The 18,962-nt window shown below is 34.4% G+C and overlaps 1 protein-coding gene across 1 annotated transcript in view; it reads left to right on the forward strand.

The window, feature by feature from the left end:
- LOC134258145 (zinc finger MIZ domain-containing protein 1-like) overlaps positions 1–18,962 on the forward strand; it is a 46,900-nt gene that overhangs the window by 23,327 nt on the left and 4,611 nt on the right. The window contains exons 5-10 of the mRNA XM_062740695.1: positions 10,819–10,954; positions 15,595–15,858; positions 17,328–17,562; positions 18,026–18,217; positions 18,326–18,577; positions 18,667–18,775. Of these exons, the coding sequence (XP_062596679.1) occupies positions 10,819–10,954; positions 15,595–15,858; positions 17,328–17,562; positions 18,026–18,217; positions 18,326–18,577; positions 18,667–18,775 (1,188 nt within the window). The remainder of the gene's footprint in view (positions 1–10,818; positions 10,955–15,594; positions 15,859–17,327; positions 17,563–18,025; positions 18,218–18,325; positions 18,578–18,666; positions 18,776–18,962) is intronic.

Here is an 18,962-nt window from a genome sequence, read left to right on the forward strand (position 1 = left end):
TAAGCAAAGTTACCCCCCAGAGGACCCAAGACAGAAAATTCATAACTCGTTGAAAATGTATATTCTTGAACTGGTGGTGGGGAAGAGGATATCAAACATCTAGGACAATGAGGAGGGTCAGTTGTCTTTGAAAAATATGGAAATGTAACGTTAGTTTAATAAAGCACACACACACACACCCCACCCCCACCCCTAATTTGTTAATGTTGGTATATGTTACTATTGACATGTATAAGTTTGATATGCCGCTTGGATTTTTTTCACTAATTATTACAAATTAATATAGGCCAAAGCATCTTCGTTTCAAAGAAAGTAAGACATTTAGGGAAAAAGCGGGTGGGGTGGGGGTTCTTCCTTGCGGGGTGGGGGTCATCAGAGCTATTGATCTAATAATGGGAAGTTTGTGCACCCCACCATATTTAACGCCTTAAAGTCACAACCTTCTTTTGTTTCATCTTGAACAATTTTCCAAAACATTAATAATATTTTTTTTATTTGTTTTAATTATATAATTTATATTTTTTGACCTTTATAAAAGGTATTGATGCCTGCGTAATTTAATATGACTCAACAGTATATAGATCTACGCAGACTTTCTACTTATGCCCTATAATTAACCCAAAACAGTTTCATGAAAAAAAATATATTTACTTTTGTTTGTGCGTGGTAAAAATCACGACAATATTGGGCGAAAGCAACGTGCGTCAACAATCCGTGCTACACATCGCCTGTCTAGAGAAGCGTATCAAAGATCTCTTTCACGCATGATCCAGGGCCGCGTATGAATATTCATTACTTCTTAGAGTACCATTGTGTTGGATGAATGAAAACTGTAGAAGTGCTGCATGAAGTTGTATTATTGTGTTGATTAGTGTAAAGATCTTTATCAGTCATGATGATTTCTTTATCATGGTAAGCAATTTATTTTTTCTGCATGGCAAACGTAAACAACGTCCAGAGTTGTGCACAGGACAAGCATGAACTTTTCCCCCTCGATGCTAACACCAGTGACCTGGGCTGAAGTACATTGTTTTAACTTGATTTATTTCTTTATTTTGAGAAAAAATGTATATTATAATAATTTCATATCCCATGACAGGAAAATACATTAACTTTCTGATAGTTTTCAAACGACAATCCAACATCTCCATTGTTCAGGAAGATGTTACTAAATATAGATTCACGCGTGGTTGTAAACACAAACCCACGTTGTGGGGGCTGTCATGATATTTACTCGCCAACTTCCTACATGTACATAGGGTATATAGGTAACACGAATGCCAGGAGAAAGTGACTCTAGAGAGTCATAAAGTTGAACTGTTTAACTCTTAAATCATCATCATGAAATGAAAGCTGATTTTTTTTCAATAGACATGTTAAGCAAATTGGAGTCAATGCTTCACACACATGATCAATGAATCTTTTAAACTCGAGTTTCAATTTGCCTGTATGTTATTCAATAACAAGGGAGTAAAACTTTATAAATTTATACATGTAAAAAAATTAACCGATCTTTCATATATCTGTCATAGGAACTTTACCACCTGACTCTCAGATTCTGTTTTTCATTAAATGAATCAGAATAACTTACTTTATAAAACTAATCTTGCTGGTTTGATTTACAGTCCCTCATTCTTGTGCAATGAAATGATAAAATCATGAGTATTCTCGCAACAAACATAAATTTTCCCCTTGGGAAAAATATTAATGAAAACTTAAAGACATAAGGCACCATGGAGTTCAGGAAAAGGATTCGATGATGGTTATGGCTTAAAAATTATTGATTTTCATAAGACCATGAAAAGTATTTTAAGATGATGTAAATGATTTAAAAACCAGCTGCAACTAAATGTCTTGGGTATGAAAAAGATTTTATTATTAAAGTAAGATTTGCACTTTATATATTAGAAAAAACAATTATATGGGAAATTCATAACATTATGTGCATGGTGTCTAAAATAAATACTATGAAATATTGTTTGAGTATTTTAAAATATGACTTAGTCTTTAGCACATGCTTGAAGTATTAAATAACAAGTAAAGCTTCCATAAATAAACTGCACCATTTTTTTTAAAGCACCCCACCAAAAGAAAAAAAAATGTTTAAATTATTTTAATCTTTTATAACTGAATCCATTTAAGAATATGCCTCCCATCTTGACGTAATGTGCCCACCCCATTTAGGAATACTTGTATATTATTAATATTATCATAATTAATATGTTCTCTCCCTGATCACATTTACTGGATGTGTTGTAATGCTAACTTTTATTTCACTATTCCAACCACTGTGTTCATAATCTGTCCTTAAAATATATATTAAAGCTTGCATTTAATTTGCATTTCTTTTAAACATTTAGAAATAATTGTTGAAATAAAAAGAAATTTAAAGATTTATATGTAATATGACCATACTATAGATGTGCTTTACTAGTTAACTAGTTTACTACTTGAACTAACAGATTTAGCTCATTTGTAATGCTGAGAATTTAAGAAATGCAGTGTTCATGTTTAAAAATCTTCTTAAAACAGCAGTGACACAAGACATTTACAATGTGCAAGTGTCCATTTACTTAGTAATGACCCTTCAATATTTCATAATGACAGTCAACTTCCCTATGTAATGGGGCTTATAAGTAGTGCAGTCACAATACTAGTATAGGGTAACTGTATGCATATTAAGGTTTTTTTTTGGGGGGGGGATGTGTAGGAAAAAAATATTTATAGACCTCAAGAGCAACAAGGATGCATTCATTCATATTAACTTCTGTGCAAGCATCCTGTTATTCTTGAGAATATTTAAATTATTGCCCCGGAGGCTAAGACAGGGCTACAAAGGGGGCCAAACTTTAGCATCATTTGGAAAAAAAATCTTACAAAGAACACCAAGGCCAGTTATATATTAATATAAGCATCCCTATATAGATAGATTTAAGTTTAAGTGGTCAACATTTATATAGTTTATTATGATACAGAAAACAAGATTTGATTGTGAAACACCATGCATCTGGCGGCAGCAATGTTTGAAAAAGCTAATTTTGCATATAGGTCACAGTCAAGGTCACCTTGGTGTCATTTCAAAGAACATAATTAGTAGAGTATGCATAACAAATATGAAGTCTCTATCTTCTATTATTCAAAAGTTATGGTTAGAGTTCGAAAAATCTGTTTTTAGCATATAGGTCACAGTCAAGGTCACAAGACAGACTGGACATAAACAATATACCTCTAGGATCAGGATCTATTGATCCGGACACATAAAAAATCTTCAAGAGATCAGGGTCAAGTCCGCTTGCTTGCTTGTCCCCCACTTTCACTGAAAGTTGGAGATATTCGTTTCTGCAATATCTTGAGAATTATTCAAGCTAATTTTATATTACAACTCCCTATGGCCTATAGAAGACATTCAATTTTATTTTGAGGTCAACTCCCTATAACTACCATATGAAATAACTCCCTATGGCCCCCATCCCTTCTTTAGAAGACATTTATTTTGAGGCTTTTAAAGGTCAAGTTTATACCGTATAAAATTCATACATTTCCTTACCAACAGTAACCTAGAATTCCAGCATAATTTAATAAACTGAAAATTAGGGCAAATGCAAGGCAATGTCTTCTCTTTTTGTTACTGATATGACTGTTCTGCTTTATAGATAATTTATTTTAAAGATTTCCAGCAATATTTGACAAGTAGATATAAACATATAAGTATTGTATTGTTAATTTAAAGTATGATATAAGCTTGAGCACATCTGTGGAATAAGTTAATAGCTTGAGGGCAAACTTTCATCAGGATTTTCACACCTGACATTATTCATAGAAGATCTAAGTTTGTACTGGTGTCCAAAAATGAAACTAAAGTTATTTTTATCAGTCTAGGTAACGTTCACACTTTTTGTCCTCCACTTGAAAAGTTTTAATCTTTTTTTAAAGTTCCAGCAGGAGATCACTTGATTGTTGCATGAGGGCAAAGCGACTTACATTATCCAGATTATTTCATTATCAGACTGTAGGTAGTATAGCAGCATTTTGTCACTGTGTTGGATTTTCTTTGTGTACGATTGGGTTATTTGGTTCTGTGAGTGGTGTAGGATAGGCCCTCTTGAACTTTCTGTCTGGCAAGACTCCAAAGCATTGTGAAGATTTTCGGTAGTTTGGTTTTTTTTTTCCTCTGCTGAACACATGCATTAAATTTAAAACACACTTACCTATCAATGAAACATCACAATGTCAAGTTTACTTGTAACATCAGGGAAAACAAACACTACTTAACAATGGACAGAGTCAAGTCTTACAGTAGCAAGTACTCTGAACAAAGACAGGGAAAATGCAGATAAAAATAGCACTTTATTTTAAATAAGGATGGGGAATCATTTATTTTTTTTATTAAAACAAAGATTAAAAAATAAAACAACTAAAGAATTGTATGATTGGTTTAGAAGCTCACTACAATTAGACACAATGATCCATGGGCAGTTAGGGTCACATGTTAACACATACTGTCAACTTTTCTGCCACGATTTTTAAGTCAGGTGGGTCATAACAATCAAATTTTGTTATGGGGGTGGGGGTGATGGGAACTTGAGGTCATTGTGGAATGTGGGTATATACCCTATCCCTCCACCTGTAGGGATTAACTTATTAGTTCAGTTCCTGTTTTAAAAGAGAACTCTGCTACAGGAAAGCAAGACAAACTAAAAAATATAACTTCAAGTCATGATAACACCCCTCTTTCAGTTTAGTTCCTCTGATATTAATAGAGGTTCAATAAAGATACTGTTGACCTTTTTTGAAAAAAAATACAATTATCACTTCCTTGAATACATGTTTGTAAGTCTAGTCCTATAGTGTGAGATTAGAACAAGATCCCTTTGTAACTTCTGTTTCCATTCAAGATTTTGTAGGGTGTCATGTAAAGTGAGGCCATTGGCCAGTTGATTTTTCTGATCACATAGATGATGATGATGATGATGCAAAATTTGGAGCCACTTTTGGAAATATTCATAGTAGCGGATTCAAATTTCGGGGGAAAAATCACGATCCTTTTTCCATTTAGCTGTTTTTATTAAGAATTAGTTCTGTTTTTTAGCTCACCTGAGCCAAAGGCTCAAGTGAGCTTTTCTGATCAAAATTTGTCCGTTGTCTGTCGTTGTCGTTGGCGTTGTCGTCGTTGTTGTCGTTGTCGTTGTTGTAAACTTTTCACATTTTCATCTTCTTCTCAAGAACCACTGGGCCAATTTCAACCAAACTTGCTACAAAGTATCCTTGGGTAAAGGGGATTCAAGTTTTTTTTGAAGGGCCACGCCCTTTTCCAAGGGGAACACATGAATTAGAGAAAAATTAATGGCATTTTTAAAAAACTTTCAAGAACCACTGGACTAGGAAAGATGAAACTCATATGGAATCATCCTCAGGTAGTGTAGATTCAAGTTTGTTCAAATCATGACCCCCAGGGGTAGGGTGGGGCCAAAATGGCCGATCAAAGTTTTACATAGGAATATATAGGAATTTTTTAAAAAAAATCTTCTTCTCAAGAACCACTGGACCAGGAAAGATGAATCTCATGTGGAATCATCCTTTTTTAGATTCAAGTTTGTTCAAATCATGACCCCCCTAGGGTGGGGCCAAAATGGCCGATCAAAGTTTAACATAGGAATATATAGGAAAAATCTTTAAAAATCTTCTTCTCAAGAACCACTGGACCAGGAAAGATGAAACTCGTGTGGAATCATCTTCAGGTAGAGTAGATTCAAGTTTGTTCAAATCATGACCCTCTGGGGTAAGGTGGGGCCAAAATGGCCGATCAAAGTTTAACACAGGAATATATAGGAAAAATCTTTAAAAATCTTCTTCTCAAGAACCACTGGACCAGGAAAGATGAAACTCGTGTGGAATCATCTTCAGGTAGTGTAGGTTCAATTTTGTTCAAATCATGACCCCCGGGGGTAGGGTGGGGCCAAAATGGCCGATCAAAGTTTTACATAGGAATACATAGGAAAAATTTTCTTCTCAAGAACCATTGAGACAGGAAAGATAAAACTCATCTGGAACCATCTCCAGGTAGTGCAGATTCAATTTTGTTCAAATCATGACCCCCAGGGGTAAGGTGGGGCCAAAATGGCCGATCAAAGTTTAACATAGAAATATATAGGAAAAATCTTTAAAAATCTTCTTCTCAAGAACCACTGGACCAGGAAAGATGAAACTCGTGTGGAATCATCTTCAGGTAGTGTAAGTTCAATTTTGTTCAAATCATGACCCCCTTTAGGGTGGGAAAAAATAAAGTTTAACATAGAAATATATAGGAAAAATCTTTAAAAATCTTCTTCTCAAGAACCACTGGACCAGGAAAGATGAAACATGTGTGGAATCATTTCAGGTAGTGTAGGTTCAATTTTGTTCAAATCATGACCCCCGGGGGTAGGGTGGGGCCAAAATGGTCGATCAAAGTTTTACATAGGAATACACAGGAAAATTTTTTTTTCTCAAGAACCATTGAGACAGGAAAGATAAAACTCATCTGGAACCATCCCCAGTTAGTGCAGATTCAATTTTGTTCAAATCATGACCCCCAGGGGTAGGGCGGGGCCAAAATAGCCGATCAAAGTTTTACCAAGGAATAGCTAGAGAAACCTTTTAAAATCTTCTTTTCAAGTATACTTTAAAGCCATGCCTAGTGACATTTATAGGGAATCATCCTCAAGTAGTGTAGATTCAAGTTTGTTCAAATCATGACCCCCTAGAGGTTAAAATTCAAGCCCCCCCCCCCCCCCCTCAGTAAACTTTCAATTCTGATCTGATGTCTGATTTTTTCCTAGCTAATTGCTCATGTGAGCGATGTGGCCCCTGGGCCTCTTGTTATTAAATGTGTAACTTGGTTATGGCATTCTATGTCATTTTATGATAAAATTGGAAAGATGCATGTCCAACAAAAAATCACTGAATTGACCAAAATAAAGAAACCAATTAACATGTTGAAGCTTTAGTTAATGATTGTTGATGGAAAATTCTCTGTCTCAAAAAAACTTTTAGAAGTCCTGTGCCAAAGCTACAACTTAATATAGCAAAAAATTTTATTGAAATATTTTGGAATACTTTGCATAGAGAGTGTGATCCAGTACCATCAACTTCATTGCTAAAAATGTTTAAAATTTGATTTAAAAAAAAAAAACGAGATTAAACAATTCAAATCCACTCCATAATAAAAAGTATATTAAAATGTTATTGTGGTATGTGTGCATTTATATATTAATTTATTTGGCAAAATGTTAATCATTTAAGGCATCGGAACAGAAATGTCTCCACCCTGTTTTAAATCTCAAAAAGTAACTAAATGCCAATATCATTAGTTCCTAATTCTAAGAGAGATAAATATTTAAATATTGCCTGATTTGTGTGGATTTCTTTTGTGCAGTGATCATATAGAGTGTGTAATTGAAGTTGGCGCAGCATTAACCCTGTAGGGCTGATATTTACATGGTCTGTTTACCTGGCCTTTGTGTTGGCAGTCCGCTACCTGTCGTACAATAGATCCACTATCTAGCAAGCTAGTTCATGAGCCATCAGACCTGATAAATTTTTTTTTCCTAAGTGGATCAACATTTTTTTGACCTGACTTGTTATAGCAAATAGAAAAAGGGTGACTTCAAAACAGCCACAGACCCAAATTTTTTATTTGCAAAGTAGGAGTTCAGAGTTCAAAGGTAAAGAAAGGTTAAAAAAATCTTTCTAAAGCCATACATATTTATGAGTCTAGGCTGTCACAACAAAGCATTATTGATTTGAAATAGTTAGGCTGGCATTGTCATCGCTCACTTAAGTTTGTGTAGCAAAGGTATTGATACTTGGTACACAGGTGATTATGTTAGAACGAGGAGGAGGTGAAATCTATGCCAACAATCACGACATGCCGATTGCTAGCTCAAATGCCGTGAGTATCGTCAGTCTGCATTGACAGTCACTTAGTGGAAAAATAGAAAATCGCTTGGGGGATTATTATCTATTAGTCCTGGTACACCTAACACGCTTAAAACAATTAGCAAAACATTTGTATTATAAAGTAAAATGGAATTATTTAACAAGGATCAGGTGTAAGAACACTGATTTGTGTAATTGAGGGCCACAAAATTAACTTTTGACAGGATTCAATGGAATGTATTTTTTTTGTTGGAAGTCGGCTCTGGTTAAAAGAATTTTGCAAACAATTTAAATTTGCAGCTCTTTTTTGTAAGAATGTGCTTAAAGATGGAGCACCATAAAAAAAGTCATTTTTAAATAGCCATATTTTTATCTTAAATGTTTTAATGTTTTCTTTCATTTAAATTCAGATGTTTAATTAATTGAGTTGTAATATCATTAGATTTCTTGGAAAAAAGTTAACAATATGGTAATTGCGTATTTTAGAAAATATTTTGTTTTGTTTTTAATTGCAAAAAATGATTTTAGTATTTTTTTGATGGTTTACCTTTTGTTTTGTAATTGAATATGTGCTTATGGTGGGAAGTATCTAGCCAGGCATTATATGATTTAAAACATTGAACAATAATTAAATACTGTGCTATTTGAAATTATGATTGATAAACAATCATAAACATTTGATAGAAAATTAATTGGAGTGACAAAAATTTTGAAGAAAGCTAGGAGCAATATGATTCTTTCATTAGGACATAATCCCCAAATTGATTTTTTTTCAGTAAGCTTAGAATATGAGCAAAATTATTAGTTGTTTCCCAAAGAGTGTTTATGCAATTGCAATTAAATTCTTCTTAATATGAAGTTTTATAAACCTTGGTGCATTAATTAGGTCATTAAATAGTACATGTACTTAAATGAATATTTTGTTTACCTTCATCTTGTGAAAATCAAAGAATAGTCAGTAAATAAGTACATGAATTGAATTTTATTTAAATTTTACATTTGGTAAATAAAATTCAGGAATGCAAATTTGATAACAACTAATGACAAGATTAAGGTAGGTTACAGAATGTGGTCAGGCTAAACTTTCCTGTACAGACTATGACAATGGCATAGCACGAAGTTGTTATTTGGTATGTAAACTTGATTAGGTCACTTTCGAAAGCCACATTCTTTCATAAGAAATGAAATAATGACTTTTTAACGACGTCTTATCTTCTCTACATCATTGTAATAACCTTTTGCACAATTTTGTCTTCTCTAGAACAGATCACTTATTTTTAATCAACCTTAATTTGAAGCATATTTATATTGTAATTTGAAGAAAGGCATCATTGCCATAAAGAGGGTCATGTATTTGGAGAGAGAGAAAAGGGGGGGGGGAGCACAAGTAAGGTATTATCATTTGAGAGACTTTGTGCACACCACTTTATAAACATTCATAAAAGGTAAATTCTGAGCGTTTCATTTCTTTTCACATGTTCAAGATGTCATTTAGTCAAAGCAAGTATCATTATGTAATGTACAGATACAAGTTTGATTAAGTTATGTCCATAGGGTCATGTTAGGTGAAAAATGTAGAAGGAAGTTTAGCAGATAAGTCTTTTACCAACTAATTTAGAATTTTAAATTGGAGCTTTAATTAACTTAAGTGCTGAATGCATGAGCTTAACTATTTGAGTATTTAGAACAGTTGATTCAGCTCAACAGTTCATTAATGAACTTCTAATAAAGTCAGTCTTATAGTGTCAGTGAATGAGGGATGATGAAAAAAAAAGTTGTATTAAAAGATACTAGAACGAGGGGAAATTATGTTTTTCTAGATACCCGGTATATGAAATAAGTCAACAACTAAAATACTTAGTTTTTACTAGGAGAGTGCACATTTATAACTCCCCCCTAAAACAAGGGAAATTTTTCTCAACTGATTGGATTGTCTCTAAATACTTGTCTGCAGAGAAAAATTGTTTTGCTGAAGCAGAGGGAGAAAAAAAATTTCTCCTCAAGGCAGCAACAAATATAAGGGGTCAAGGGTTGAAAGCTTTCTGCCGAAATATCTAGACACATCACCAATCCAGAAAAGTTACATTCCTCTAGTTTATATTCCATGGAAAGATACCAACTACACAACAAGTTTTGGCTGATTAAGACATTACAAACTTTAATAGAAAGGCTGCAATCATGCTAGCTGAGGTTAAGTCTTGATTCCTATCAAAGTGGAAAACGGGGACATTTGAAAAGCATTCTTATAGTTTTTATGACATGCTGAAAATTCAATAAAATAAGGGAGAGTTTTAATTAGAGAATTTATTGGTGGTTTCCTGTATCATGAAATATTGATTATACCCGTATCTTACAATTGTCCTATATATATAGCATTTACAGTGCATAGATTTTCAATCCATTATTTAATGGGAAAAGCTTAAATCATCTTATTCCACCTAAAAATTCAAATGATGACAGTATGTCTTTTTATTAGATAACCATCTGAATTATCATTCAACATCATACTGTAATTATTTTTCAGAGAATTTCTATATCATTTTGATACTTAAGATTATATGTAGATAAATTCAGAACTTTATTTATCTTATAGTACACATGCATTCTTAAAACAATATCACGCTCATGATCAAGATTCTTTGAATGGGCAAGGGGATAATTTAACTTACCTGGTATATTTTTTTTAAGAAACCAGAGTGGAAAACTTCTTTTGTCTCCTATTTAAAATAACGTTCATATTTAAGGATGGTATTAGTCCACTTTACTTTTTAAACTGTTAAATTTTAAATAAAATATGATTAAAATATTATATATTTATGTGTGTAGGAAATTTGGTAGGAGGTTTTAAATAATTTTAGCTATTATATTAATTGTGGTGATTTTTAATTTTCTGTTTTGTAGGCATGCTTTCTATGTGGTGTGAAGAACTTGGACGACTTCTTCTGTTAAGACATCAAAAGAATCGAACCCCTGACTCTAAATCACCAGGCATGCACCCACAGCTACAGCAGAAACCAATGCCTCCTATGGGCCATGGGTGAGATTTGTATTAATTTTTTATTGGAACACTTGTAGCACTGTTTCAATTTCTTTCAAAAGTTCATTTAGTTGGTGTTTGTATTTTGAAATGGTAATAAGAATGCAAAATCAACTGGTTAAGACTATGTAGTTCACTAGTGCACTAGTACTAGTGTTATGAGTTTTAGATTTAGGACATGAAGATGGAAATATAGTGAAGGAAGGACGAAGCTAGGATTAAAAGAAGACATTTACAGAGGAGGGATGGGTTAATAGGTTAATAGAAGTACAGTATAGAGTTATCCCCTTTAGTAAAAGGTTGTGTTATTACAGTTATTCCCCAAACTTCTGTTGGGTACTTGGCTTTCAAACTAAGCTGAAAAGATGGTTATGTTTTAGGGCTGAACCTGAGTCAGTGATGCCTGTCCCTGGTTGTGCATTGTCCATCAGTTGTAAACATTTTCAGATTCTGTTCTTGAACCAATATCAGTATATAGCATTTATGGACCAAGGGGTACAATTATTTTGAATTTCACGACTTCTATGACCCTTTTACCTGACGTATTAGGACCAAAACCATTAAAATTATTAGTGTATCTTTAAAAATGTCTACTCCTGTCATCAACTGTATGTTTTTTAAAAGCTGATATTGTGAAATTATGACCCCAAGGACAAGGGTTATGGTAAGCACGGGTGCATCTTCTAAAATCATGAAATGCATGATCTTTGGTCAGGGATTCTTGTGTTAGGGTGAGGCTTTATATTGGTCATACTGGTATAAAGTGAAAATGCATTAATTCTCTAAAAATCATCTCTTCTGCATCAGGGTATTGAGCAGACAAACTAAGTGCATGGCGATGATGAGGAAGGGTGTATCTTCCAAAATTGTGAAATTCAGGCCCCATGGATGAGGGGCTGTGTTGTTTGCCATGTGTATATTGCTGTTAATATTTAAGCACTAAGTTGAATAGTGTGGCCTGTACTAATAGATATTTTGTTTCATTACATTTTCATTAAGTTGCCATTCTGTGGATTTTTACAGTGTTTTATTATACACATTATGGTATTATTAAATGAAATTTAAACATTGAAATCATTAAAATTGAAAGTTGAAAACTTCGCTTAAAACATATAAGAATTTGCTGATTACATAACAGACAAAAATTAAATTTGATAAAGTTATATTGTGAAAAAGTGATAATGTTTCTTATTGTGAATAGTTCAATGCTTTTCTGCATTGGAGGTTAAAACGTCATTAATGTTTGGACAAGAAACAATCCAACAAACATTACAAAAAATAAATATTTGAAAAATTCCATAAAATAGATAAATATACTTGAAAAATTGTGGTATTTGAATCAAGAACAACAATGATGAATAATTTGCTAAATTATGCAAAATAAAAGGCAAGGTAAAATGCATGCAATTAACAATTCAATTAAGAAAAATTAGCTCTCGAAGCCTTGTAAGAATTAACTTCAATTGGAAGATTTTTAATCCTGTTTAAACTTAAAGAAAATCAGATGTATGATCTATGGTTTATCAGGTATTGTACACAGAAAAATTACATAACTAAGTAAGACAAATGATATGCTATAATGATTTCATACTGTAATTGTGTGTAATTACTTCTAGTAGAAATCTTATTATGATGTGTTATATTCATGTGAATTTGGAATTTGTCTAAAATCAGTACAACTGAAAATAAATTTATCACAAATGAATCAAAAGAATTATAGACTAGGATAGGAATATTTAACCATTACTTAATCTATTTAAACTTTAGTGGTCTCTTATTGTTATCTTAGCCAGTACCTAGAGATTAGGTTTTACTGTTAACAGTCATTCTTTCTTTAACCACAAGAACACCTTTTATTCTGTTTGATGTTCACCAGTCCATCTGTTTGTCTGTGGGGTTACGTGTTCAGTGTCCTCTGAGAGAGATGATGACTCTTGCTCTACTTGTTGGACTCCTGATCTTCTTGGCTGAAGGCGAAGGATACTTAATAGGGATTGATTTCTCACAGAGGAAAAAGTTTACAGTAAATGCTGTAATGATCATCCAGGCTTTTGCTAAGGTGTTCATTCATTAAGTCATAAAATTATAAGATCATGTAAATCTGATTCTATGGAAGCATCAAAGTACTGGTATATTAGAAAAATTAAAGAAAGTGTAAATCTGAGTGGCTTTTTATGCCATGATGATTTTAGTTAAATATCTTCTATCAAAAGACAACAAAGTCTTGGTCCCATATATATAATTCCAGGTGAATATCTTTGAAGAGTGAGCAATCAATTGTAACATTGGTAGATTTGTCATATGATATTGGAATTTTGTCAACTACCCATATGTTGAGCACACTATTTTGTTTATGTTTTGGTAAAGGGTTGAATTTTGTATACATGAATAAATATTTAATTATGTGCACACAAAAAATTAAAAGCCATTACAAGGAGTATTAAGTCTGATTTTCAAAAAAAAAAAAGCCATGTGTTACATGAATGTCTTCATACTGGTATCAGGCAATCAATTTTTCATACGTTAACAAAAATCAATCCCCAACACTGGCTGCCTGTGTATTGATCAGAGAAAGATATGTATCCATTTGCAATAATAGGGTTAAATTACTTACAGAACTCAGGTCTATAGAGGTAGAAAGAAAAGAAAGGATTTGTTGACATTGATAACTATACAGGATAATTAAAGTGGAACTGTTTTCCTAACTAATTAATTAAATCTATCACTAGTTGCAAGAAAATATGGTTTAGATAGCATAAGTTAAATGGATCAACTGTGATAAAAATTGAAAGTTATATACAAAACATATTTAAGTAGATCTTAAAACCTCTACAATGGCATGGAAATAATGAATCATTACTCATTTGTTAGTGTAGTGATATAAATGTCTGAGGGGACGGGGACCGCTTATTGTCTTGTATTTATGTGTAGTTCATCACAGCCAGTGAGAAGACAGACCCAGAGATTTTATATCACTAATTCTCTTGCTCGACTAAATTTGCATTTTATGTTTGGAGAGGAAAAAGTCATTTACGTTTTTCTCTTTAATTTCTCTCATGTACATGTAACTGCTTCAAACCAGTGGTTTAAATGACAGCACTATAAGTAATTTTAATATATGTTAATTAACTAAATGTGTGATAGTGTTTCTCCGAAGTCTGTTATAAAACTATGTTGGTAATATGACTCCTCCACATTTAAGTTTTCTAAAACAATTATTAAAGCTAGAGTTGAGATTCCTGTTCATTCTGTTTGGTGATTCGATATTGTGATTGAATGCACTGAGCCTCACCACCTTGGAGCACAACAAGGCATGACGCAGTGCTAAAACACAATAGGAAGGAAATAGATTTGACCTCCATGCCTGGACTAATAACATATCGTTTGACTTCTCATGTAAAGGGAAATCACCTGAGAATATTTAGTCTCTCTCACTTAGTGCCTCCTAAATACTTTATTTGGGCTATGATAGCACTAATACCTACCAATAAGTTTTATAGTGGGTTTACTAGGTCATTGAAGGATAAGTCTTTAGAATTTTAACTGATATAATTTGACTTACAAATCATTATCTCGCTGGACAGTGTCTTAGATATATGCCCTGCAGGTGTTTTCTGAAGTTTGGTGTTAATGTACAGAATACCTTCGTAAACAAACTTGATTTGCCATTTAAAAGTATGTTTTACCTGGTGTGTGTCGGCTGTGGAGTAGGTCAACTAAAACTAACAGCAGTGCTGTGCACTGGTTGTTATTCCTGACATTGATTTTCCCTTCTGGTGCCTCTTGTTTCTGTAAAAACAAGGCAGATTGAGCTAGGCTGATCATGTGACCAGCTTAGGATGAACTGGGATGGCTGATAAAGGCCCTGATAGACTGACTGTGTAGTGTTATAGTTAGGACATGTACATGGGGTTGTAGAGTAATCTGGAGTGTTTACACTTGTGTGACAATGGCTGACTCGCTACACCTATAATATAGACTGGACACTCACCACTAGAGACAATGGTGCCTGAATTAAACACCCAGCTGAGACAGTGATTGTAGCACAGGATTAACTTAGCTCTGTTTGTGTTTAGTGTGTGTGTGTGTTCAGATTTTTTAAACAACATTTGACATAAGAAAAAAAAGAACTAAATTTACCAGGGGTGGTTGGAATCATTGAATAATGACTTCAGGCCCCGGTGGGGAATGGCAGCCCCAAATGGCAGCAGAACTTCAGATAGCAGTTCAGACTGAGAGGTGTGTTGTATAATGTAATTGCTATTGGATTTCTTGCACTATGTTTCACAAAAGGCAGGTAAATTATGATGATATTAGAAACACTTAGTAGGTCAAGAATCAGGATTCCTTGAGGGCTTGTTAAGCTGTCTGGTGGTGTGAACCGTAGGAATATAGGTTTACAAGGGAAATGTTCTGATCATTGTTGAAAGACAATAAGTGTAAAAAAGTTTTAGGGTTTCTGATGTAATAAATGATTTCATGGTTGAAGATTTTGTTTGTGTGATAATATTACATAAATATTTTACCTATAAGAATAATGAAGGAGATGGTAAACAATTTCTCTCATTGGATATTTTATCTTTCATAATAAACTGTGATTACATTGATCATGTTGATAATTGTGTTTGTCTTCCTGACAGTGACCCTAATGGTGGTTGGATGCCTGGAAATCAAGGCCCCCCTTCCCTTTCGGTGGTGACCACGGTGTGGGGGATGACCCAGTCTACACAGAGCGGTCCCTTCAACCACAGTACCCCCGGATCAGGGTACACCAACACTACCATGTCCTCAACCAACTACACACAGCAGCCCCAAGGATTCACGGGGAATCAGATGCAGAAACCTCCCTATAACATGGGACCCATCACTAATAGACGGGACTCTGGGGGGTACAACAGACCAGGGTAGGTGGCTGATATACATCTAACATGATAGTTTCTTAATTGTAGCATTGTAATGTAACAGACTTTTTGTAATTGTGATATTTTAATTCTGGAAAATTGAAACACCTACAATTCCTTTAGAAAGAATACACAATCCCTATCTTTTACACAATTCGTTTGTTTGTTTGTTTTTGGGTTCATTTTTTCCCACAGAAGGATAATTGTTGAAAAAGCTTACCAATGAATGCTAATATGAATGATTGTAAAGGAAATAAGCATATTGTTTTTCTTTTGTGAAGCAGAGGAAGGTGTCATATACATTAAGGTTTATGTGTTGATAATTTATATAGGTAGAGGTGAGGCATATACAAATGCAAGAAGAAAAAAATTAAGAAATTGGAATTAGATGGAAAAGTGGCATTTCTTTTGGATGGGTTACCTTATCAAGCTAAGGCTAAACAGAAAGGTTTCTCTTTTCTCAGAGAAGGGAATGGGGACAGATTAGGAGGGTGGAAGGGGGTAACTAGAAGGAGGATAATGGAATGGGAAATTTTTATTAAAAAAAAAGTTTTATTGTACTGTAGAAATTACAAATTTGTCTTTAAAAATATCAACATGATAGCTACAAATAAAAACAATTTTGGTAATAGTAGGACTTTGACCCATTTTTGGATGCAATACCTCTTCAAAAAAAAAAAGAGTCAGGAAGTATTCTCTGGATACTTTAAAATACAGTGGACCTTCAGATAGAGTCAGGATAAGTATATTTTTCTCGGAACAAAATTTTTAAATGTTATTTTGTCTTGTTTAACTGGTGACTTTCCGGACAAATTGACTGGGAAAAATAAATGAGGGTCCACTGTATAAGAGAAACAGTGTGTGACAAATGTCAAGTAGGAAAAAAGTGTGTGAATTGATCTAGACAGAAAGTTACATGTATAAATCTTGAAACCATGACAACCACATTCATAATCATATAATATATTTCAAAATTAAAGACAACAGGATGGAAGTGTTTAGTCATCAATAAATGGTGGTATTAGGATATTTATAGTCACAAATCGCTCGCAATGATGGAAGAATTCAATCAATTGCTTCGTATTTCATCATTTGTACTGTTACTATATATTAGTTGGTTTATAATGAAGGTGTAAGGACAGTTTGTGGAATTTGAAAGCTTTTGTGAAATAACCAGGATTTTTTTTTTGGTTGTAAAAGTCCCTGGAGATATCTGCATGTGTCAATAGTTTAACTTTCATAATTCTTGAAGTAGATATAAATTTCATTAAGTATTGTCAGGTTTTAAAAAAAGCAGGATCTTTTCAATTTTCTGTATGTTTATGAGGTTAAGGGAAGGGGGTGGGGACAGCCATTTGTTAGAGAGGGACAGATCTGGTTTCATTGCTAGTTAGGGAGACATGAAAAATTATGAAGATTTACATATTTTGCCTCTCGGTACATGCATTTTAGAGAACAATTGTGTTGTACAGGTACCCTCCTACTCCAAACACACCGGGCTCTAACACACCCATATCAGGACACAATGAGTACCCTGGAGGTCCAGGGATGCCACAGGGAAACCCGGCCCTATCAGCCGCTCTGGTTGCCGCAGCAGCAACAGCAACCGCGACTGCCACGGCAACTGCTAGTATGGTAGCCATGCAGGATCAACAACAGCTCAACATGCAGATGAATATGAATGGGCAGTACCCACCACAGATGCCAGTGAGACTCGTTTTCTTCTATCATAATTACACAGATATGATAAAGTTTATATGTAGACAGGAAAAGAGTCATTTGCAATGGTGACAGAAAGTTTGCAAGTATTTACTTGAGTCCTTCCTGATACCAGTGCACTAGAGCTTTGCATCAATTTTAGTATTGTGAAGCGTTATGCCAATAGGTTATTTATACTCCACAGACACTTGTATCAGTCGTGTATACAGTTGTCACTAACTGTAGGACTTACTTCCTGTTTTACCAAGTTTTTCACATCTTTGATTAAAATGTGGAAGTTAATATTCACTATGTCAATATTTAAAGCAAAAAAAAAAGCTTTGTCTACAAATTATGAACTCGTTTTCCACAATTATTACTATTAATTAGTATTCTTAATGAGTGGCAGTGTTTGCAAATGAAATATTATTTATACTTGATCAATTTGTACAATATATAAAAATTTCTTTAGGTTCAGAATCAGTTTAATCAGTATCAAGGGATGCCCCAAAGGGGAGGACCCATGAATATGGGTCATGGGACAGCACCCGGCCCAATGATGAACAAAGGCATGTACATGCGGCGTACTGCTCCCTACCACAATCCACAGATGATGAAAGCAAGGCCTGTCACTGGCGGTCAGCAGTACCCCAATGGAGCACAGGTACTGCATTGCTTGAAATTAATTTTACACAATTGTAGAACAGAGCAGTGAAATCATGTAGATTTGTGTGTGTGTGTAGATAAATGACACTGATGTGTTCTTTTCCAGTATGGCCCACAGTACCTAAACCAGCAACAGTACCCAAACAAACCTCAGTACCCCCCAGCCCAGCAGCCCCTACCCTCCCCAACCTATGGTCCTCAGCAACCAGGAATGAGGCCCAGTGCTCCACCTCACTACCCTAATGGTCAGAATCCTTACATGACAGGCCAGTACCCTCCACAAGGCAGACAGCTCCCTCCCCAGGGCCCGGGATACGGCCCCTCCCCTCAGTACAGCAATGGACAGCAGAACTTACAGGTACTTCTATGACTTTATCTAATAGGTGTAATGGGATTTGTTTATAAATTTTATTTCTGGCTTGATGACACGATCACATTCCATTGCAGTCCTCCAACATGAGCTATCCTCACTCCCCCTTGCCTGGTAACCCCACCCCACCCATCACACCAGGGGCGGTGCAGCCTCCATACCCCGGCCAGATGCCAATCAAGAAAGGTAAGACTGGAACATGACAGTGTAAATATATAATAAATGAGGAAAGTCAATGACATGAGTCGGTGGAGCTTAGTTGATGCAATTTATTGAAAGTTTGTGCTATTATTGTTTAGTCATTCCTTAAAATTTACATCAGCGAAACATCATTATTAATGTTGGGAATATGCTAGAATTAATGACTTAAAAT

The sequence above is a fragment of the Saccostrea cucullata genome, unplaced genomic scaffold, assembly GCF_032062105.1.
Source record: "Saccostrea cucullata isolate Sc308-1 unplaced genomic scaffold, CSIRO_AGI_Scuc_v1 ctg517, whole genome shotgun sequence".
NCBI lineage: Eukaryota > Metazoa > Mollusca > Bivalvia > Ostreida > Ostreidae > Saccostrea > Saccostrea cuccullata.